The sequence below is a fragment of the Prionailurus bengalensis genome, chromosome D4, assembly GCF_016509475.1.
Source record: "Prionailurus bengalensis isolate Pbe53 chromosome D4, Fcat_Pben_1.1_paternal_pri, whole genome shotgun sequence".
Taxonomy (NCBI): domain Eukaryota; kingdom Metazoa; phylum Chordata; class Mammalia; order Carnivora; family Felidae; genus Prionailurus; species Prionailurus bengalensis.
Window position 1 is genome coordinate 13,986,640 of NC_057359.1, and position 23,720 is coordinate 14,010,359.

The 23,720-nt window shown below is 40.6% G+C and overlaps 1 protein-coding gene across 3 annotated transcripts in view; it reads right to left on the bottom strand.

The window, feature by feature from the left end:
* Nucleotides 1-360: 360 nt before the first annotated feature.
* CEMIP2 (cell migration inducing hyaluronidase 2) overlaps nucleotides 361-23,720 on the bottom strand; it is an 87,244-nt gene continuing 63,884 nt past the window's right edge. For 2 of the 3 annotated variants that reach the window (XM_043566811.1, XM_043566812.1), the window contains exons 18-24: nucleotides 20,447-20,655; nucleotides 16,278-16,460; nucleotides 11,734-11,953; nucleotides 9,204-9,302; nucleotides 5,400-5,554; nucleotides 2,980-3,083; nucleotides 361-2,385 (exon numbers count right to left, since the gene is read on the bottom strand). In XM_043566811.1, the coding sequence (XP_043422746.1) occupies nucleotides 2,189-2,385; nucleotides 2,980-3,083; nucleotides 5,400-5,554; nucleotides 9,204-9,302; nucleotides 11,734-11,953; nucleotides 16,278-16,460; nucleotides 20,447-20,655 (1,167 nt within the window). In that variant the 3' untranslated portion in view covers nucleotides 361-2,188. Of the gene's footprint in view, nucleotides 2,386-2,414; nucleotides 2,715-2,953; nucleotides 3,084-5,399; nucleotides 5,555-9,203; nucleotides 9,303-11,733; nucleotides 11,954-16,277; nucleotides 16,461-20,446; nucleotides 20,656-23,720 lie in introns of those variants that run through there. The other variant, XM_043566813.1, reaches the window with a different exon arrangement.

Genomic DNA, 23,720 nt, shown 5'->3' on the forward strand with positions numbered 1-23,720 from the left:
AAATTACAGACCGAAGTTAAACAGTGGACCTATTATATTAGTGCGGTGGGTCCTAAACCTGGCTGCATGTTAGAATCACCCAGGGAGCTTTAAAAAAATTCCAATGCCCAGGCTGCATCCCACACCAATTAAACCTGAAAGTAGGGGTGGGGGGTGGGGCCCAGGCCTTTGTATTTTTTAAAGCTGCCAGGCAATTCCAATGTGCAGGCAAGGTTGAGAATGTGATCCCTGTCCCTCTGCGGCTTAGTCTTTCAAAATCTACTTGGCAGACGGCTTCCCTTCCTCATCTCTGCCGATAGCTTCTTTACAGCTGCAATCTGGAATAAAAAATGATTGATTGATTGAGTCACACACAATATATAAAAAATACATGCACACACATTTTTATTTATTTAACTTAGGCCCTGATTATTAGCATATAAATCAGAAAAAAACGAGTGCCTTGGAACTTACGTAGCCTCTCCAAATCTTTAAAGAACCAAACTCTAAAAAACACACACAAGAGATACTTAAGTCGTAAAAAACACACACACAAACAGACTTTAATCACCTTCAGGAACCATGATCCAATAATATATTTCATAGGTAAGATCTTGTTCATCAAGATACAAAAGAAAAAAAACAAAAACAGCCTTAAACTTTAAGACATGTGCCCTTAGCAAGAGCACTTAGAGTTAGAATGGTTTATCGGCAGCATTTTGAGGTAGCATATTTTGTAAAGTCAACAGAAGTCACAGAGCTGCTCTGCAGTTTCTCATGGACACAAAGGGACAGGCCCTCAGCTTTTGCTCTCGGTGGAGGAAAACGAGTGTGTCTGTATTCAGGACCAAGTGAGCCTGAACACACTTCCTACCATCTCGCCACGGCCGTGTCTTCATACACTTCATGTATTACAGGTTTCGGAAAAGGTAAAGGCATTTTGATCCTTCTCTCCTCTTGGTGTGGTCACCGCCCCGGCTGTGGGGCCAATCTTTCTACCACATGCAATTCTCACTGACAGAACACGCGGGGGGGAAGGGAAATAGGGCATCATGGCACTTTTTTAAAACATTGGCTCTAACAATTTAATTAATTAAGAGTGACTAACTCCTCTAAGGCTATACAGAGTACTGTTTCTGAAGATCTCCTCCATGATTCTGACCCTTAAAAGGCTCTCCCTTTTTTCTCCCCCTGAGTGTAACATTTTGGGGTATCCTTAAGCTTTCTGCAATTTTCCTGGCAGGATGGGGAGCAGAAAAGCTTTTAAAAAATCCACACATAACAACAACAACAAAAACCAGGTGCAGGAGCAACCCCAAGAACAGACTTCCTTTGTGCAAGTTGAAACAACCCAAGTTTACAGTTCAGGAAAACGGCCTTCTCTAAAAAAAAAAAAAAAAAAAAGTAAATATTCAGCTCAGCTCTGCGTTTTAAACATGAATATACAGATGAAACAGGTTAAGAATTAAAGCTGCAAATACGGTCCCAACAACTTCAGACCTTGGTGCAGATCAAATTTTTGCCCATGGGCGCAGATTTATGAGGGATGTCAAATCCCTAAAGCCCTTTTGTCCCAGTATCCTTTCTGTTTGAAAGTTAAACCCTTGGAAGGAATCAATGTACAAACGAATAAAAATAGCACATGCCCAGGCAAAAAAGGGCATGAGCCGGGCCTGAGCTGCCATATGGAAAACTCTGCCATTGAGTATCCTATACAATCTGCAAAGGCTGCCAGCCCAGATCCAGAGCCCAAAGCATCAGTGAACTTGCCAGCCACCCAGGTCAACTGTGGACCCAAAGCCAATGACACAACTGGGCATCAGCCTTCAAGTATATGAGTGCTACAAGAGCTGGTTTGCTCAAGGACTTGGGCTGACCCTCGGAGGCCCCTGCCTTGTCCCATGACATCCTGTGATGCAAAAAGGAAAGCACTGCTTACAGTCACTAAAACACACAGAGTGGAAGGTGGGGAATCGAACCGCTCTCTGAATATACCAGCCTGACAAATACAAATAAATTCTTCAACACTTTGTACAACTAGAAGGTGCGTGAGCTGGTATTTAAGCGATCACTTTAAGCTCTCTTTTCCCCTTTCTGGATCAAATAGGAAAATGGTTCCGTTGGGTTAACAGTGTCACTTTAAAAATGCCATAAATTAAATAAGTTAGTTCACATTTTTTTCCCCCAGCACTTAAGTTACAGAGAGTCTCTAATGTGCTTTTGAAGTCTGCATCAACAGTTCCAGGTCTCTTCTGCGGACGGCGCTGGTTCTGTGACAACCATATTCATCCAGCTGCAAAGGTATGAATTGTTCAAGCAGCCCAAGGCCCTGGCCAGCAGGACTGGTGAATAGCTTAGCCCATGATGGTTTAAAGTTTCCGCTGAATCCCAAAAATATGGTACTCCCTTTAAAAACAAACAATAACAAAAAAAAAAAGTGTAATTCGTACATCTACTAGTTTCAGGCAAGATAATGCGGGAGGTGAGTCGGAGGTGAGCAAAACAAAGACAGTTATAAACACAAAAAAAACTATCCTTCCTTACGTCAGCCACTGAACTCTTACCACCCACCTCTTGCCCCAAATAACAAACCACATCCCCAAACGCTTCCTCTAATAATGTTTCCTTATTTAAAGATTATCTTAATGATGCCTGCTTCAGCAAAATAAGCTCATGAAACAATCTGGGGGCCATAGTCCACCATAAAAATGCTCATGTGGCTGGACTCATAAGAACTCCATAGAATAGGGGCGCCTGGGTGGCGCAGTCGGTTAACCGTCCGACTTCAGCCAGGTCACGATCTCGCGGTCCGTGAGTTCGAGCCCCGCGTCAGGCTCAGGGCTGACGGCTCAGAGCCTGGAGCCTGTTTCTGATCCTGTGTCTCCCTCTCTCTCTGCCCCTCCCCCGTTCATGCTCAGTCTCTCTCTGTCCCAAAAATAAATAAACGTTGAAAAAAAAAATTTATAAAAAAGAACTCCATAGAATAATACAAATACAAACCTTTGTTATAAAGATGAGCTGGTTTGGCTAATCCCAGAGGTACTAACGATTCTGAAATATTCAAATGCTTTATTTCTCCTCTTGTGCTCAACAAAACAATTGACCTGTATGTAAAAGTTAGAAAGTTGGAGGGAATTTCAGTAAATCAGCATGTGTTAATTGAGTACCTTTCTGAACTGAGTACACCATAGATATGCTAGATAAAAGCAGAACTCAAAACAAACAGGAAAAAAAAAAAAAAAAAACCAGATGCTTTTCACCTTCCTGCTGTTCCAAGTTTGGCTCCCCTGACCCACCCAGAACTGTGTTGCTATTCCAAGGTGTCTCCAAGAGTAGGGAAGGCAAAGGTCATTTAGGTCAGTTGACCCAGTGAACAAATTGGGACTCTGCTCTTTTATGGAATAAACTAACAGAGGAGGTTAGTTTTGTTTGTTTCAGATACTCTACTTATCTATTTAAGTCCTATTATCTATTTATCAAATAAATTAATAAACATCAATTCTAAAAAGAAATAAAATCTGTGCCCCATGGTTTGGTTTAAATTGCCCTGTTTGCTATGTAGCATAGCAACATATATACTTAGATCTGTTTGTGGATTTTCTCTTCTCCTGACCTCTCCTCTCTCCTCTGCCAATGCTATGCTGGCTTAATTACTATGGCCTCATGATTTATTTTAATATCTTATAAAACAAGCCCCCCTGTATTATTTTAAGTTGTCTACAAATATTTTATTACTCTCCCACATTTATTCTTCCAGATGAATTTCAGTACCAACTGTCAAGGACAATAGAAAAGTAACCTATTAGGACACTGATGGAAATATGTTAAATTTATATTTATGTAGGTAGAGTGACATCTTTACAATATTAACTTTCCCTCTAGAAACAGGGAAAATCTATCCTTTTCTTCAACTTGCTTATATCCATCAGTATTCATTTTCTTAATGAGGGTCCTGACATGTTTTATTAAGATCCAGAAGTTTTAGGTTGGTATGGATTCTTTGAAGTCATTCTAAAGCAGTGGTGACCATTCAGACTCAGAACAGAGGTCTGACCATAGCAACTCTACAGGTCTGATTCCCTTCAGGCTAGTCCCATGGAGATCACTTACAGGTCCCCACTGCCCCCCCCCCAAACCCAATACGTGCACAGTATCTCCAGAAGTCACTCCCAGTTGCGCCATAACCTCTTAACACTTTGTTAAGACACAACACACAGACAGTAAAGTATTTACACCGAAAAAAAGTATTTACACCGAATTTCTGCCCACTAAACATACTTATGTCACCAACCCGGATGAAGAAGCACAGCACTACCCAGATTTTAAAAGTCTTCCTTCGGTCTCCTTTCTAGAAACAACCTTGTGACTTTTTAATGACTTGGCTTTAACTCTTAAGTCTATGGGGTACCGCGCAGGACACCAAGTTACCCTAAATATTGGTGGTGAGAGGTACACTCTGGATTGTCTTAGGTGGACTGAGTACCTGTGTTTCCACCACTGGGAAAAGTTTTAAATCCTGAAAGAAAACTGAGGCCTTGGAATTCCCTACAAGTATCTTCAAGCAGAAGACAGGGCTACACATGCACATTGTATATTACACTCAAATAATCCGATGACTTTAGGGGACTTCCTGAGACCTGGTTCTGTAAAGCGTAATGAGAGTAAGTCATCAGATAACCGAAGATGTGTTCAAAAACTAGACAGGACTTTACTCCCCAGGAAGCTTATGTGCCTCCCTTAGTTACTTCACTAACTGAAGATCTGCATGTAAATCAATGTCTGTAGCACAACCAAGGAAGGCAGAAAGGAGCCTGAATTCATCGCCTTGCCTCTAGGCAGGGTCTAACCAATCCCCAAAAAGAAAGGTTTTGTTCATGTGCCTGCTTCTTCAGAGACCAACAAAACAAAACCAATCAGACCAGGGCTCTGAAAAGAGAGACCAGATACTCAACCGCTTAAAAATCAGTTGACTCCTTTCCAGTCACTTCCATGTGAGCCAGGGGATGAATTCACAGCACAATGCCATCTGGGGGCTTATCAGTGGGACAGATGGCCACAAAGGCAAAATTGTGTATAAAATTGCTTACATCAGTAATGAACCTTCTGAGTGAGTTAGGTGCAAAGCAGATCAACCAAATGCTAAAATGTGGGACAGTAAAGCTCCAAAATACAGAACAATTCCCCTTCAAAGAGCCTTTACACTATTTGCAAACTCTTCTAATAGCCCGGCTTTCACTTATCAATGATAGGTACTTTAGACCACAGGGGCGTCCATCTGAGAAGAGGAAGGAATGGATACCTTTCAACAGCCGTAAGTACCCACCGAGGAAAAGGGTGGAAAGACAAACCAAAGCTCAGAGTTAACTGGGTGTCACTTGCTCAAGGTGACTTGTCCCTCTTACAGAGCAAGCTTCACCTACCTTGGAGGGATGCCTGTTCTCAAATACTCTTCCAAGTGACTGATATCAGCAAGAGAGAAAACCTTCTTTGCCGTTAAGCGGAAAGGAACGCTGCAGGCATCCACAACGAGGAGGAGAACACCCGGATTTTGGATGGTAAAGTCGGTGCCGTTGACCTGAGAAGAGAGAAACATCTTCCGTCGTCACCACCATTTCATATCTCCAGGATGGCTCATTTTTCTAGCCCGTCTTCTAAACCCATGATTCAAATTATAGTTCCAGGATTCAAGCTGCATGATCCATTTATTCTTTCTCCACCGACATCTGAAACTAAGCCAGTGTTCTCTAGACCGTGCCTCAATTGGTCTTTACTGTTGGGATAGATGCTCAAGAAAGGCATCTCAATGGAGGCACTCAGTTGAGCAGCGTGACTCTGCACGTGTACGGGATTAATTTTTGCACACACTCTCTCACTGGGGCCAATGCTTGCAAACTCAGTGAAACATCAGTTGATAGCCTTGTACTGCAGCTCCGACAGCTCACTTAATGTCCCATTGGTTCAGAAAAAAAAAATACCACACCTCCCCCCACACGTAAGCCCCCCATTAGAGTTTAGGTTTGGAACAGGAGAGGAGCCAGATGGCCTCATCTCTTTTTTTCCATCCATAGCTCTCCTGTAAAATCAAAATGGAAAAGTGGTCATTTCACCAGGATTTAAGCCACAAGGTAGTAATAGATTTGGTTCACAATTATTGTGAGCTGAAGTTTCCAGTAGTCCTCTTTAAACTAAATTAGCAGTTTGAGACTTCTTGAAGAAAAAGGAACGCCAGACACATCCAAATATCATTAATTCATCAGCCAAAAAAGAAGGAAAAAAAACCCCTCGCCAGACTAAAAAATGATTCAACACCAATTTAAGCCACAGGCACTGTTCCTACCTAAAATGTGTAAAATTGGGGCATTTGGCTGGCTTAGTCGGATGAGCGTGTGGCTCCTGATCTCAGGGTTGTGAGTTCAAGCCCCAAATCGAGTGCAGAGATTACTTAAATAAATCAATAAAAACTTAAGAAAAAAGTTTTCCTTAAAAAAAAAAAGAAATAAATTGTGTAAAATTATAAACTATACTAAAGGCTAACCAAGGAGAAATGCTATCACCACCGCACCTGTACTTGTTTGAGGAAATTATATTGAAATTTTATTTCTAATCGCTACTGGTCTCACAGGAATCAAAATGACTTTTTCGCTATGTTTATATTGCTCTAATCTAGAGAATAATTCTGGAAATCCTTGAGGTAAAGTACCCTTTTATATTTGGAAAGACTGGAAGTGTTTTTAAGACACTTGTTTTTAAAACTCAGAATACATAAAATTAAGATACATCTGAGAAAAAATATATAATGATACCCAACACGCTTCAACTGTCCTTTTGCAAAGAATCCCCTAAGACCTACTGCTTAAAGAAACACAGCAGTTTCCACACAGACTCAAGCAATGCCATGTCCTAGCAAAGACTCTTCAGGTACTGCAAGGGGAAAGCACTGGAGGCAAATGTGACAAAATACAATGTTCTGTGACTTTTTTGGGGTCCCGAGCACCCAGTATGCAGCAATGGAGTTTTAAAAAAAATGTCTTCACAGGGCACCTGGGTGGTTCAGGCGGTTAAGCGTCTGACTCTTGGTTTTGGCTCAGGTCATGATCTCACAGTTCATGAGTGCAAGCCCTGTGTCAGTCTCTGCACTGACAGTGTGGAGCCTGCTTGGGATTCTCTCTCTCTCTCCCTTTCTCCCTGCCCCTGCCATGCTCACGTTCTCTCTTTCAAAATAAAAATAAAACTTACCAAAACAAAACAAAACAAAGTCTTCCGACCCTGGAGCAGAGCCTGCCTGAGATTTTTTTGAGCAAAGCAGTATCTTCTTAAATTATTTAGTGAAGTTAATAGAGCAGAAAGACTCAGCACCCACTTGCTTCCATTACACAACTGACTCCCACCCAGATACCATGCCAACCGGCTAGGATCAGGCTCTCCAGGTAGCCGACGGCATTGAGATACTGAGTTAACAAATTTCATGCCAAAAAAAATCACATCTCAAACATAGTACAAAACGAGCAGTTGCTAACACAGGATAGTAGGCATAAATATACAGTTGGGAAATCTTTGGGCTACCTTTAAATAGGAATCTTCTCTATTTATTTTTAATATTTGTGTGTGGTCATGAGATCCAACCGCTTAACAAATTTTAAGTGTGCAATACATAATTGTGGACTGTGGGGACAATGTTGTACAGCAGCTCTTGAGAGTTTATGTATCTTACTCAATTGAAACTACATGCCTGCTAATCAGGAATGCCTCATTTCACCCTCCCCCCTTAAGTAGGGATATTCTTGTTTTAACTTGTTTTACCGTTTATTTTTGAGACAGAGAGAGAGAGAGAGAGAGAGAGAGAGAGAGAGAGAGAGAGATAGCACCTGAGCTGGGGAGAGGCAGAGGGAGAGGGAGACACAGAATCTGAAGCAGGCTCCAGGCCCTGAGCTGTCAGCACAGAGCCCGACGCGGGGCTCAAGCTCACGAACCGCGAGATCATGACCTGAAGTCGGACACTTTACCGACTAAGCCACCCAAGTGCCCCAGTAGGGATACACTTAATTCAGAGTTGCTACAAAGCTCTTAATTCAGAGTTCAGCCCTGGAAATGGATGGTGGGGATACCTGCACAACAGTATCAATGGACTTCATGCCACTGAGCTGCACACTTAAAAACGATTAAGATGATTGGGGCGCCTGGGTAGCTCAGTAGGTTAAGTGTCTGACTCTTGATTTCAGCTCAAGTCATGATTTTACAGTTCGTACGATCGAGCCCCATGTTGGTCTCTGCACTGAGAGCTTGGGATTCTCTCTCTCAAAATAAATAAATAAACTTAAAAAAGAAAACCCTAAAAAATGGTTAAGATGATGAATGTTATGTTATAAATACTTTAACACAAGTAAAAAATAGGGAAGGAAAACAAGAGTAAGGTAGAATTTTGTCAACATACAACATGTGGATTTGTGATTGTGTTACCCACCACTTTAAAACACTGGGCTCGTATGGTTAGAGGATGGGTCAGGCAGGTGAAGGGGATTAAGAGGTACAGACCTCCAGTTATAAAATAAATAAATCACAGGGAAGAAAAGTACAGCATAGGGAATAGAGTCAATAATATTGTAATAACTTCATATGGTGTCAGGTGGTAACTACACTTACCATGGTGAGCATTTCATAACGTATACAGCTGTCAAACCTGCTGTGCCTGGAACTAATATAACATTGTATGTCAGCTATATTTCAACTATAAAAGTTAAAAAAGAGGGGCCTTTAAAGAGACCACGCGAGACTGGGACCAGGCCCAGGCTGGATGTCACTTGGATGGCTACATACCTGCCACCACAAGAGTTCCTAACACAGTGGCACTTAGGTCAATCTGGTTTTGGACAGATCTCATGCCAACAGCTGGTTACCACTGGCGAGCTTGGCTCTTAACCCCAATTCTAAGTGTTGGCGATGAGGTTTAGGCCTTTACTTCCATAAACTTGCCTAGAACAGACAACTAACACTTCGTGAACAAATTTTGACATTCACCTCAAAGTAATCAGTAAAGACAATCTACTGAGAAAAAAAAAGATTTTTTAGTGAGTTTGAACTTATTTAAAACACCAAATGTTTAAGAGGTACTTAAAACTTTATTACATCGCTTGCCACCAAGGGACTGCTGCCAGAGATGATTCATGTCACCGGGATGAAATATCAAAGTGAGAAACTGAGGCGGGTACATGTCAGATGGTACTTACGGAGATCACAGACAGGTCTCCACGCTGAGTCTCTGCTTTACTGGGTGACTGGAATTGCACGGGGAGGTAGCTTTTATGAGGATCACTAGTAAACACCACCTAAACGGGGAGGAAATTCCATGTTAATGTCAACTGCATCTTCCTTCAAAAGGGCCTCAAATTAAACCCAATTATATCAAACCCAGTGGTGTTTTTTCCCCCTTTGTACATATTGCATGGCCTAGAATTCCATGTTTTGATACAGATGTAACACAAGAAGTGATTGTTCCTCACTTTCTGGAATAATCCCAGTGTCAAATAATTGTACTCTTATTAATAAAATCAATTCTGCAAAGGACTAAGTAAGTGTGCTTTACACTTATAAACACTTTATGCAAACAATAGTCACAAATGTTTTTAAAGGTCCTTTTCAGACCAGTTATCTTAAATAGGGACTGAGTCACTCCCGAACTAAGAAGTATAGATGATAAGGATTACCCTGTTCAAAACCTTTTAGTAAGCTGTGCATCACCAGGCTAAATTCTTCTACCAGACTTGCAATGTGTCCCATAAATCAAGCCACGCCTTATGTACGGGCCCCTAACCCACTGTTCTAGCACATTCCACACACAGTGCAGCAACTTTGCTTTCCCACAGTGCTTCATCTCCTTTCCTGCCAAAATTCTGCCTTTGCAGATGCTGTTCCCTCCCAAGAGTGTCCTTGTTTCCTTCTACTCCTCAAAATCACTCCCAGCCTCCAAATCCCACCTCCTCCCTCCTCCCTAAAGGCTTTCTTCTCATTCTAAAGCAAGCTTCTCACACAACTGAGCACCTAAAGTATATATCTTTCTGAATGGATGTCAACAACTTCCTCACAAGGGCAAATAGTCATGAGACATCATGATACTAAACATTCAGAAGCTCCATATTTCTTTGAGTCTCAGGTTTGGAGTCAAAAATTCATGTGAATTTTCCTATTTACTCCTAAGGTACATGTGCCTGTTTTTAATATTCAAAACAAACTCATTCCCTCAAATCTCCAAGTAAAAGTGATGTTTTCAAATACTTCAAGTACCATGCAATTGCACCAATATATATCATCGGTATTTTCAAAAAATAAATTCTAACCAATGTTTCAAGCGCATGCGCGTGTATGCACCTGTGCGCGTGTGCACGCGCGCGCACACACACACACACACACACACACACACAACAAAGAATGCTAAACATTAAGGTATGGAACCATTTAACAAGACAGGCTATTTCCAGTGATGATTATTTTTAAAAATTATAATGTTGGAGTCGTAACTATAAATTATATAATCTTGTCAGTAATGAAGAACTTTCTTAACAAATTCAACTTGAGAATTGGGCTGGAGAATTTACTTTTCCACAGAGATTATCTAAAAATGCCACTTTAGCAGTTAAGACATTACATGGGACAGGCAAGGATCTATATAAACTTCTTCAGGTACATGGCTGGTGGGTTGGTGGGTTGGTGGGTTGATTGGTTGGTTGGTTGGTTGGTCGGTGGGTTGGTGGTAGAGTTTTAGTTGAGTTGGAGAATAGAGGTGGCACAGGGACATGAAACACTGAAACTGTGATAGTGAACTGCCATTGAAAATATACTTACCATATAACATAATAGGAAGGAAAAAAAATCCCTACTCTTACTATCACCAATAGGCAAAAACAAACGAGAAACATTTCTGATTCAGTAGGATTGGCATAGGACCAAGAATTCTAATATTTCACAAGTTCCCAGGTGATGCTGATGCTGTCAGTCTGGAGACCCCACTTTGAGAACCGTTTCCCTTAACCCATATTTGTTTCTGTAAAGGTTAAATATTAATTCTACACTTCTTTTTCACTTAGAATTGGTCTGACTTCCTTTAGAAACCCCATGCCCAATTTGAGCTCATATTTTGGACTTTCAATGTCATGTTTTCTTAAGACCCAGAGAGAAACTTTATAATTAAGAATATGTCAGGTGAAGCATTTCACTTCTAGCCCAAGTTAGTTTGTACTTTTAACTACAGATAAATATAATAGCACATGCTTCAAAATTAATCACTTCCAACCTTGAAAAAAAAGGAAATAATTTTCATATCAAGTGCATTTTTGGAAGAGAAATTTTACAGTCATTAATAAAACAACATATTTTTCTACATCATTGAAATGTAAACCCAATAGCAATATTGTAACAGAATCACACCTGAGGGGGGAAAAAAGATGAGGACCAAAAAACGTCTATAGTCATCCAGGATAAATTGACATATCACAGGGGTAAGATATTTTTATTATGAATTTGGACTAGTTTGCTTCTTATAAGCATCACATTCTACAATGGGCCACAATTCAGGAGAAACCATGCAATATTTCTAACTTGGCAATACAGATGTTTCAAAGAAAAATGTGCCTATTGCAAAAAAAAAAAAAAAAAAAACCAAAAAAAAAAAAACCAAAAAAACAAACAAAAAAAACCTCCAAAAACAAAAAAAACTTTTCATTCTTTCTCTCAACCCACAGTCCACTTTTCTTCCTTGTTTACCTGGCGGGTCCCGCAGCCGTGACAAAGCCCGGTGAGCATGGATGGCATGCGCTTGAGTGCTGATGGCTTCCTGTAATACTGAGGATAAGCTTTGGCCATGCAGTTACTGATGTCTTTTGAGTCCGTTGCTGCCTGGATCTTGACTCTTTCGCATCCCTGAGATGAACAGTAACTGTGGCCATCCCTGTGGCTTTTGGCTTTGAGATACAAAAATAGTAACCTGTGTAGAACACAAACCAATCCATAGGGTGTTAGACTGACACTCAAAACTACAAAAATTCCTCAGATCAGCTCATGGCCTAAAGGGACATTCCTCTAATAAAGTAACTTTTCCTTAAAAGAAAATAAATTACAAAAGTAATAAAGTTGTTTCTCATTCCTTTCTATCCTCCTAGGGTCCTAAGTCAAATGTAAAGACTATGTTCAGAAAATATTTTGATAACCCAATTCAGGCATTCTGGAACATATCAAAGTTAATTTCTGGATTAAATTAGTTCAATGGGTAATTTGGGAGGATGGCCTTTGGTTTGGTTCAAAAATTCTTTGGAAAATTTTAGACTTGTATTGAGTTTTAGGATTTTGTAAATTAGTGCGGTTTATTCTTTTTTTTTTTTTTTTGGTTTATAAATCATTTTGGTTTAAGGCATAAAATTGAAATAATAAAAATAGCAACTGTGACTTGCTTGGCTAAGGCCAAGATATGGTCTCACATCAGTTCCTGTGATGTTTACTAAGAGCAGATGGGCCTGAGGTCCTTCTGTCTGTACTTTGGCCAAAATCAAGTGAAATGAATAGTCACGCCCACTCTGAATGATCCTCCAGCTGCCAAGATGAATGGAAAAGTCACTTCCAGGCAACAGTCCAATGTCTGTCAGCGGAACTAGTGTTTCTGAACCAAGGGGAGACTGTAAAGCATTTGATCAAATGTGATTGATTACTAGAGATTAAGAACTCATATTTTAATAGGAAGTCAGTGAACAATGAAAAGTTGTGATACTGAGGAAAAAATCAGCCATTGTCCTAACATCGATACTTTTAACATATATGCAGAAGGAATGAAAGGGACCTAATTAGGTCTGGGCTTTTTGAGATACAATTAAAAATTGTCAAAATGAATAGAATTAAAAAGAATGAGAACCTTGGAGACTGAGGGATTATAAAAATACCTGGCTGAGCAATCCCTATCAAAATAACAGCAGCATACTTCACAGAGCTAGAACAAACAATCCTAAAATTTGTATAGAACCAGAGAAGAACCCAAACAGACAAAGCAATCTTGAAAAAGAAAACCAAAGCTGGAGGCATCATAATCCTGGACTTCAAGCTGTATTACAAAGCTGTAATCATCAAGACAATCTGGTACTGGCACAAAAACAGACACTCAGATCAATGGAACACAATAGAGAACCCAGAAATGAACCCACAAACGTTTGGCCAACCAATCTTTGACAAAGCAGGAAAGAATATCCAATGGTATACAGATAGTCTCTTCAGCAAGTGGTGCTGGGAAAACTGGACAGCGACATGCAGAAAAATGAACCTGGACACTTTCTTACACCATACACAAAAATAAACTTAAAATGGATGAAAGACTTAAACATAAGATAGGAAGCCATCAAAATCCTAGAGGAGAAGGCAGGCAAAAACCTCTTTGACCTTGGCTGCAGCAACTTCTTACTCAATACGTCTCCAGAGGCAAGGGAAACAAAAGCAAAAATGAACTATTGGGACCTCATCAAAATAAAATACTTTTGCACAGCGAAGAAAACAATCAGCAAAACTAAAAAGCAACCAACGGAATGGGAGAAGATATTTGCAAATGACATATCAGAGGGTTAGTATCCAAAATCTATAAAAAACTTAAAAAACTCAACACCCAAAAAACAAACAATCCACTGAAGAAATGGGCAAAAGACATGAATAGACACTTCTCCAAAGAAGACATCCAGATAGCCAACCGACACATGAAAATATGCTCAACATCACTCATCATCAGGGAAATACAAATCAAAACCACAATGAGATACCACCTCACACTTGTCATAATGGCTAACATTAATAACTCAGGCAACAAAAGATGTCAGCGAGGATGCGTAGAAAGAGGATCTCTTTTCACTGCTGGTGGGAATGCAAGCTGGTGCAGCCACTCTGGAAAACACTATGGAGGTTTCTCAAAAAATTAAAAACACAACTGCCCTACGACCCAGCAATTGCACTACTAGGTATTTATCCATGGGATACAGCTGTGCTGTTTCAAAGGGGCACATGCACCCCCATGTTTATAGCAGCACTATCAACAATAGCCAAAGTATGGAAGGAGCGCAAATGTCCATCGATGGATGAATGGATAAAGGAGATGTGGTACATTGGGGCGCCTGGGTGGCGCAGTCGGTTAAGCGTCCGACTTCAGCCAGGTCACAATCTCGCGGTCCGTGAGTTCGAGCCCCGCGTCGGGCTCTGGGCTGATGGCTCAGAGCCTGGAACCTGTTTCCGATTCTGTGTCTCCCTCTCTCTCTGCCCCTCCCCCGTTCATGCTCTGTCTCTCTCTGTCCCAAAAATAAATAAACGTTGAAAAAAAAAAAAAAAAGAAGATGTGGTACATATATATAATAGAGTATTACTCGGCAATCAAAAAGAATGAAATCTTGCCACTTGCAACTATGTGGATGGAGCTGGAGGGTATTATGCTAAGTGAAACTAGTCCATCAGAGAAAGACAAATATCTTATGACTTCACTCACACGAGGAATTTAAAGATACAAAACAGATGAATATAAGGGAAGGTAAGTAAAAATGATATCAAAATAGGGAGGGGGACAAAACATAGGAGACTCTCAAATATAGAAAACAAACAGAGGGTTGCTGGAGGCGTTGTGGGAGGGAGGAATGGGCTAAATGGGAAAGGGGCATTAAGGAATCTACTCCTGAAATCATTGTTGCATTACATGCTAACTAACTTGGATGTAAATTAAAAATAAACAAAATAGGGCGCCTGGGTGGCTCAGTCGGTTGAGCGTCCGACTTTGGCTCAGGTCATGATTTCGCGGTTCATGGGTTCGACCCCAAGTCGGACTCTGTGCTGACAGCTCGGGGCCTGGAGCCTGCTTCGGATTCTGTGTCTCCCTCTCTCTCTGCTCCTCCCCTGCTCACGCTCTTTCTCTCAAAAATAAATAAAGATTTAAAAAATTTAAATAAACAAACAAACAAACAAATAAATAAATAAAAATACCCGGCTGAACAAAATATTTCCCGGCTAATCATGAATTTGTGATCCTCAGACCATCCTCACAAATTTAGGTGTTGCATTTATTTTTGTGGAAAATCAATAGGGAATGTGGAATTTCTGTCATCTGTAGAAGAAAAGTCCAAGTAGGGTGTTTTAAGTCTAATTAGAAATTGAAAATCAGAGACAATTATGGTAAGAGAAGACTTAAGCTGGCCACACTGGCTGCTGGAGGGGTCCTGGAGGGCAAACGAGCTGCATCTTATTCAAAAACTAATAAGGCACTCGACTAAAACCCGACCTCATTCCCCCATCAGACTCGCCACCCTTCTCCCCATTCTGAGCTTGTCTTTCCCCAAACATGCCATGCCACGTTCTTCCATGCCTCCATGCATCTATCCACACTGCTCCTACGGACACCTTACCCCTCTCTTTCCATCTCCTCCTACTGGTTCCTCAGGAGTTAGCCCCATGACTGGGCGTCCTAGACCGAGCTTCTGGGTTACCGCAAAAGGCCTACTGAACATCCTGCTACGGGATTTACAGCATATAATCCTCTAGCTCTCTAATTACTTGCTTGGCATGCCCACATCCTTCAATGGACTGTGAATTTGTGGAAGAAATGAGCCTTATTTACATCAGTATCTTTACAGCACCTAGACGATGGCACGTGATAGGAATGTCAGCTCAAGGAATGGATACTAAAGGAGCATGCTACTTGTTGGAAGAGTACAGGAGATCGAGCCTACCATAACCCAAAGGCTGAGAGACTGTAACTGGATAAAAGCAGACAAAGCCAACAGGACCCCAGGTGAACAGGATTAGAATTAAAAAGTGGAAAGATGTAGCCTAGAGAGAGTTGAAAGCAAATATGCCATGGTTATACAGTGGTTTGTTTTTGTTTTTTGTAAACTCAAGGTCAACTTGAAAGATCACCTTAAAGGAAGAAAAAAAAAGAGAGCTTTTGCTGAAATATGAACTATATCACATGTAAATAATCATCTTAAGGGTTGTGATAGAAAAAAATTATTTTGATTTTTCATTGGGCCTACTGGTTCTTTACTGACAAGGATAATTTCTCTCTCTAAATTGCCTTAATAGGTATATGGCAAACATCTTCATTTCATTCCTGCTGCCAACTATAATTACGAGGCATTCTGTCTCTAAACCTCTAATAGTGATGAGCAGAGAATTACCCACATCAGCTGCTTTTCTAAACAGCTGTCACATCACAACCTATTCTTAGTTAGGGTGAAGAACTAGTAATTTCACCATTAAAGAAAAATAGCAATAATTCTCATTCACTGGTTGTGCTTCATTACCCCGCGCTGGAGTCAAAATAGAATTTCCTCTCCGACTGCTTTCTCTGCAATTCCTCCAGTGAATGCACAGGCTCATACTCTTCCATTTTGGATAATGAGCCATTATGGCGCTGTAAAAAGCCAAAGGTAACCTGAAAACTTGTGTTTGATGGATAGCAGAGGCCAACTCGAATCCAGTCATTCCTGTAAAGGAGAGACAATAAAACAATGAATTCATACTTAGGCCTATATAATTTTGAGTATTATAGCATATGTAAATTTCAGCCATGATTTTTCTCCTCCTTAAATTTCTCCTGTGTACTGAGCCACTAACAGTGAAGTCTTGTACCCCAACATACCAGCAAATACCCTATCTTTGTATGTTCCCCACACTTCTCAATATATATATACAACAATTGTCTGGCTTACAAAAAATGTCTTAGTTTCAACAGGACTTCAGGAAATGTGAATAGAAGTTGGATAAAATGTACTTAGGCACTGCAAGAAGAGAATAAAGTTAAGTGACATGGCTGGGTATGGGGTATACGAAGATGGAGGAGACACTAAGAGCCTGATAGTGGGAGCATACACCGGTAAAATCTTTGAACAGAACTTTTTTAAATTTTTTAATGTCTACTTATTTTTGAGGGAGAGAGACAGAGAGACAGAGAGGCAGAACATGAGCAGGGAGAGGGGCAGAGAGAGAGACAGACACACACAGAATCCGAAGCAGGCTCCAGGCTGTCAGCACAGAGCCCGACGTGGGGTTCAAACTCACAAACTATGAATGAGATCATGACCACAGCCGAAGTCTGACGCTAACCAACAGAGCCACCCAGGCGTCCCTAAAGAGAATCTTCTTTAAAGTAATCTCTGCGTCCAACGTGAGGCTCAAACTCACAACCCTGAGATCAAGAGTTGCATGCTCCACTGACTGAGCCAGCCAGGTGCCCCTTCAAAGAATTATTTTGTTTATAAATGTGTTTTTGTCTTTTATTATTGCATTTAGGATAAATACCTAGTGGTAAAATTGCTGAATATAAAGGCATATGTATTTTTAAAGTTTTTGATGCATATTACCAAATTACCATGGTGTTTTTTTCCTTATCTGATGTCCTATCTTTAGATATAAAATCAATACTTTCTGAAAACAATTAAAAATATTTCCCTTTTTTAAATCATTTGCTGTTTGGGGAATTTTTTTTAAGTGATTTAATGTTTTGTTTTTGTTTTTGTTTTTGTTTTGACAGAGAGAGAGAGAGAGAGAGAGAGAGAGAGAGAGACAGTGCAAGAGGGGAGGGGCAGAGAGAGAGGGAGACACAGAATCTGAAGCAAGCTCCAGGCTCCAAGCTGTCAGCACAGAACCCAACGTGGGGCTCAAACTCAGGAATGGCGAGATCATGACCTGAGGCAAGGTCAGATGCCTAAATGACTGAGCCACCAGGCGCCCCTTCAGGCATTTTTTAAGTTGTGGTAAAATATATGTAACAAAAAATATCATCTTTTTATCCATTTTAACTCCACAATTCCATGGCATTAAGTACATTGGCAAGGTTATATAAATCACTACTATTCTAAAGAATTTTTTTTAAGTTTATTTATTTATTTGGAGAAAGAGAGACAACACGCAGGGGAGGGGCAGAGAGAGAAGGGGAGAGAGGTTCTAAACCGCGTTCCCGCTAACAGCAGAGAACCCAATGCTGGGCTTGAACCCACGAACTGTGAGATCATGACCTGAGCCAAAATTACATGCTTAACCAACTTAGCCACCTGGATGCCCCCTCTTCTAAAGAATTTTTAGGGGCACCTGGTGGCTCAGTCAGTTAACAGTCCAACTAATCGTATCGGCTCTGGTCGTGAGCCGTTTGTGAATCTGAGCCCTGCGTAAGGCTCTGCGCTGAGCCCACTTGGGATTCTCTCTTTCCCTCTCTCTCTGCCCCACCCTGCTTGTTCTCTCTCTCTCTCTCTCTCTCTCAAAGACAAAACAAAACACTTTAAGCGTTGAAACAATATGTCACAAGGCCTTAACATTATTCATGCAGATTTTACCAGTACTTTCACTAAAGAATAATTAGAAATGCAGACCAAAAATGTCTAAGAAAAGATGCTCTGTGCAATATCATTTATAATAGCAAAAGGGGGATATGGAGAGGCTGGCAGAAGAAACACTAAATGTTCATGCAGGAAGAGAGTAGTTAAATAAATCTTGGTTTATCTATATGCTCAGAAAACACGTGAGGGCGGAGAGAGAGAACAATACGTTTATAATGTCTCACTTCGATTAGAAGAATTCTAGGTTTTTTTTTCCCATTTTCCTCATGTTTTTCTCTATTTTCTTTATTTTGTTTAAGGAATACGTACAGCTTTTATCATGTTTAAAGTGTTATTTGCAGAAGAGGCACTGTGACAAAACCTATGACCGCTCCATGATCATATTAAATTTGAGAAGAAAAAAATTATCTGTCTCCTCCTCTTGCCTCTGCCCATGATGTAATTTTTACAAACTCTGAGCTACTTAAGCAAGGGAAGTCTGACTGAACTTCAAAAGCCCATGCAGATTTTTGAAACTTCTGGGCTCAGCCTCTTTTCACTTCAAAATATTTTTACTTGCTCAGTATTTGTTCAAAAGTTACATGTGATACTTATAGAATCCTGCATACCACGTGGTTGTAATACCTCACCTCAAGTTCGTAACCTGCCAGATACAATTCTTCGAACTACTGATGGCTGACATTTCTCCTTGAGCCTCTATAGCTATCATTTTTTCTTTCATTGCCTTCTCCGCTGCTCACTCATGGGAGCGATAATATCATACTCGCTTTTAGGAAACTGCCCCCCAGACACATTGTGAACTAAGGATTAGAGATGAGAAGATAGAACAGGATCCAGACAACAGATGATAATGGCCTGAACTCAGCCACAAGCATCCAGAGGTGGAAAGAAGAGGAGAGAGGCAAACAACATTAAGGAGACAGAGCTAACAGGGTTTGGTCACTGATGGGAAGGGATAAAGAAAAAGAAGAGTCCGTGATGACTCCTGGGATTTTTGCCTTGGTTGACTCAGTAGGCAGGGCTGTGATTCTCCAGCAAAGGAACAGAGAAAGCGCAGCAAGTATTATAGGAAAGCAGCAATGGTCCAGTTTAGAGGATGTGCGAGATCTAACAGCTCAGAACCTGCTGATATTCACCGATCCTTGGAAGTGACCTATTCAGAGCTGAATTCCTACATGTTCTATGCCTCCCTCTGTTCATTTCAAGTGAGCATTTTAAGAGAGTTCTAACAAGTCAGAGCTTTAAGACCAGCCAGGTGAACAAGCCATTTTGATTTTTCCAGTACATATCTGAGCAGTTTCATGGAGTCTCATAGGTTAACCATCACATATAAACAGATTGGTTACCTCTACCTTTCAAAAGAATCCCATCCCTCCCTTCCAGCATCCTCTGTCACCTCCCCTGAGGCACCCTATGCTCTTAACACGCTGAATCCATCAGTCCCTGAGCAGAACCAGCTTTTTCTCAAAGGTATTGTTTTTATAACAAGACAAAACACTTAGTATCCCTTCCTCAGGGGCACCTGGGTGGCTCAGACAGTTAAACGTCTGTCTCTTGATTTTGGCTCAGATTGTGATCTAACGGTTCATGGGCTCCAGCCCCACGTTGGGCTCTGTGCTGACAGCATGGAGCCTGCCTAGGATTCTCTCTCTCGCCCTCTCTCTCTCTGCCCCTACCCTATTTGCTCATGCTTTCTCTTTCTCTCTCTTTTGAAACAAATAAATAATCCTTAAAAAAAATAATAAACACTTAAAAACAAAATCACACAACTCTCCTCTGCCAAGTCTGAACTTGGGCTCAAAAACCTTTTCATGTTCTTGATTACCAAGTGCTCAGTTGGAATACCAGATAAAACTTCTTTCCATCTCAGCTATGGGGCATTAAAGTATTCAGCAGACTATATTATAACCTAATGGCTTTCTGCACATAATACCTTGACCATAGACAATAAGAAATGTTTTTAAAATGACAGGATTCAATTGCTTAATCTCATCAGCATAAAATACATACAGCCTCCACATGAGAAGAACAAAGTACATGAAAACTGGCATTCTTTACTCGCTACAGAAAAGTGATAATTTTTCTCCACTAAATTACAACTTGCTTAGCTACTTGAAGTAACCGTAAGAGAGACATACCTGTTGAAGTTTATGAGGTATAGAAAAGCAGTCCGTGGGGCAGGCCCATTCCAGTGGATGGTATAGCCCTTCTCCAGCATGATCACAGGCTGGTACTGTGGGAAGGTGGCCTTCTGGTTAATGCCTCGGAGCACCATCGGATAGGAGGGATACTCATCTCGTGCGATGGTCATCGTCAGATTCTGAGTGCTCCATGTCTGGACATAAACCTTCAAAAAACAATCAAGAATGAAAGGGAAGGCGGCGCCTGGGTGGCTCAGTCGGTTGAGCAGCCGACTTCGGCTCAGGTCATGATCTCGCGGTCCGTGAGTTCGAGCCCCGCCTCGGGCTCTGTGCTGATGGCTCAGAGCCTGGAGCCTGTTTTGGATTCTGTGTCTCCCTCTCTCTGACCCTCCCCCGTTCATGCTTTGTCTCTCTCTGTCTCAAAAATAAATAAACGTTAAAAAAAAAAAAGAATGAAAGGGAAGAAGACTCTACAGAGAACAAACTGGTGGTTCCCAGAGGGGGAGGTGGGTGAGAGGATGGGTGAAATAGGTGATGGGGATTAATACACTTATCAGGGCACCTGGGTGGCTCAGTCGGTTGAGCGTCCAACTTCAGTTCATGATCTCAAGGTTCGTGGGTTCAAGCCCTGCGTCAGGCTCCGTGCTGACAGCCCGGAGCCTAGAGTCTGCTTCAGATTTTGTGTCTCCCTCTCTCTCCGCCCCTCCCTTCCCTCTCAAAAATAAACAAACACTTAAAAAAATTTTTTTAAAGCACACTTACCATGGTGAGCACTGAGTGATGTATAGAATTGCTGAATCACTATATTATACACCTGACACTAACACTATATGTTAAGTCTACTGGAATTAAAACTAAAAGCTTGATACAAACTTTTAAAAAGACTTGAGGAGAGAGCACAAGCTTAAATAGCTAAACAAACATTTCCAGCACAAAGTCCAGTGTCTCTACTTTCAGAACAGAGGTTCTGTGATCTGAGCCAGACTAAACGAGTAGAAGCCAACTTCATCGTAAGTTATACTTAAAATGAAGCCCTACTTAAACTGAAATGGTAAAACCAGACCAAGCATTCTGCTAGCCAAGATCTTCATCATCTCCTCCGCCACAACGGGCCAGCTTATTCATCAGAATATAAAGCCTTTGCGGCTTACACAGCTTGTCAAAGAAATACCTCAGTCTGAAGAACACACATCCAAAAAAAACCCGTAAATTAACTTGAAACCTGATACCCTCCAGTCAAATCTGAAAGCCTTTTCTCTAAAACAAGAGATGGAAAATTGAAATATCTTAGAGCTTCGGCTTTTCATTTTCCATGACCTACATCAGCCCAAGAAGTCATTTTTCACCCATTCAAAAAAAAAAAAAAGGCTTTATAAAGCACTTTACAAAAACTGGAAAAATATATTAAACAGAGACAACTTTGAGAATTCTGAATTTATTCCAGTGGTATTTGAGCCCTTGCTCTGCCAAAACAAAACCTTCCCCAAATGCATCCTCTAAAGAACAAACCTCAGAACAATTTCCTAAAGCAAATCAGTATCCTGTAACAGGATTCCCCAGAAGTCTTAAAACATTTGCAGAATACTGTATTTAATCCACAATATTTCTCTATTTTTCTTCCTGTCATTTCTACAGTTTTGTACATATTGAGCCAGGAAAGCTTAAGTCTCATTTGTGTTTCAACACAATACTCTCCTTTCTGATACCACTTAAAGATTTAAAATAGATGGGAAATATATATTTTGAGATTACTGACTGTCTTCATTTAAATATATATATTTAGTATGTACTATATATTATAGTTACTACAAATAACATACTTATTTTTTTAATTATTATTATTTTAATGTTTATTAATTCTTGAGACAGAGACAGAGTGTGAACAGGGGAGGGGCAGAGAGAGAGGGAGACACAGAATCTGAATCAGGCTCCAGGCTCTGAGCTGTCAGCACAGAGCGCGACGTGGGGCTTGAACCCACAGAACTGTGAGATCATGACCTGAGCTGAAGTCGGACGCTTAACTGACTGAGCCACCCAGGCACCCCATACATACTTATTTTTAAACACAGGTTTATATTTAACCTGTAGGTTATATATAATACATATTGTTTTTAAAAATGTTTATATTTAACCTGTATTTATTTATAGGTTATATAAATGTCATATATATACATGTATATATTACAAAATATAAGTGAAAATAATAAAATATTAAAACTAGCTTATAACATAAAAAACAAGTTATATATAACAGGTTATATATAATATATAATGGGAGATAGATAGATACATAGATAGATCTCCTCCCTTCTTCCAAATCCGGGAAGATATGAGGTAGCACATATTACCTTAATTCTCCTATGTTACCACCTTTTTTCCTGAGCCCCTTTAACCCTTGGGTTAGCAAAAAACAAGCATCCCATTAAAATATATTTACAAACAGCTAAGTAATTGTTATTCTATCTTGAGATCCAGGTGTTCTACCCTTCGCTTAAAGACATAAAGTCTTCTACAAATGTCTGCAGATCTGGGCCCCCAGCCCAAATCCCAAATTCTCAGGAAAAAATTTCTGACCTGTGGTCCTACCATTCCCAGAGCCTCCTAGCAAGTATTAGATGACTTATTTCTTTCCTCATCCTTCAGTAAAAAGTGAATTACTACTCTGCTTTATAAGATGGAAGGATCATGTTCACATTCTCAAATACACTTGAAATCCAAAGGGTTGACAGATGCATCTATAATAATTTTTTATTTCCTTGGTGAGTACACACCACTTTCAGACAGACACATACACACGAAACTTAACTAAAACTATAGCTACAAAAAGGAGCTAAAAGCTTTTTGTTTTAATTCTAAAATTTCTTCTTTTTTTTTTTTTAAGTAGGCTTCGTGCTCAGTGTGGAGCCCAGTGTGAGACTTGAACTCACAACCCTGAGATCAAGACCTGAGCTGAGTTCAAGAGTTGGATGCTTAAACGACAGAGCCACCAAAGCACCTTGTAATTCTAGAATGTGTAGAGCTTCCTAGGTATTGATAGGTTACTTAGTTTTAGCAGGCAATTCTGATTAGGAATAAAATGAAAGGGGGGCACCCAGGTGGCTCAGTTGATTGAGCTTCCGACTTCAGCTCAGGTCATGATCCCAGGGTTCGTGAGTTCGAGCTCCATGTTGGGCTCTGTGCTGACAGCCTGGAGCCTGCTTCAGATTCTGTGTCTCCCTCTCTCTCTCTGTCCCTCCCCCACTCAGACTCTGTTTCTCTCAAAAATAAACAT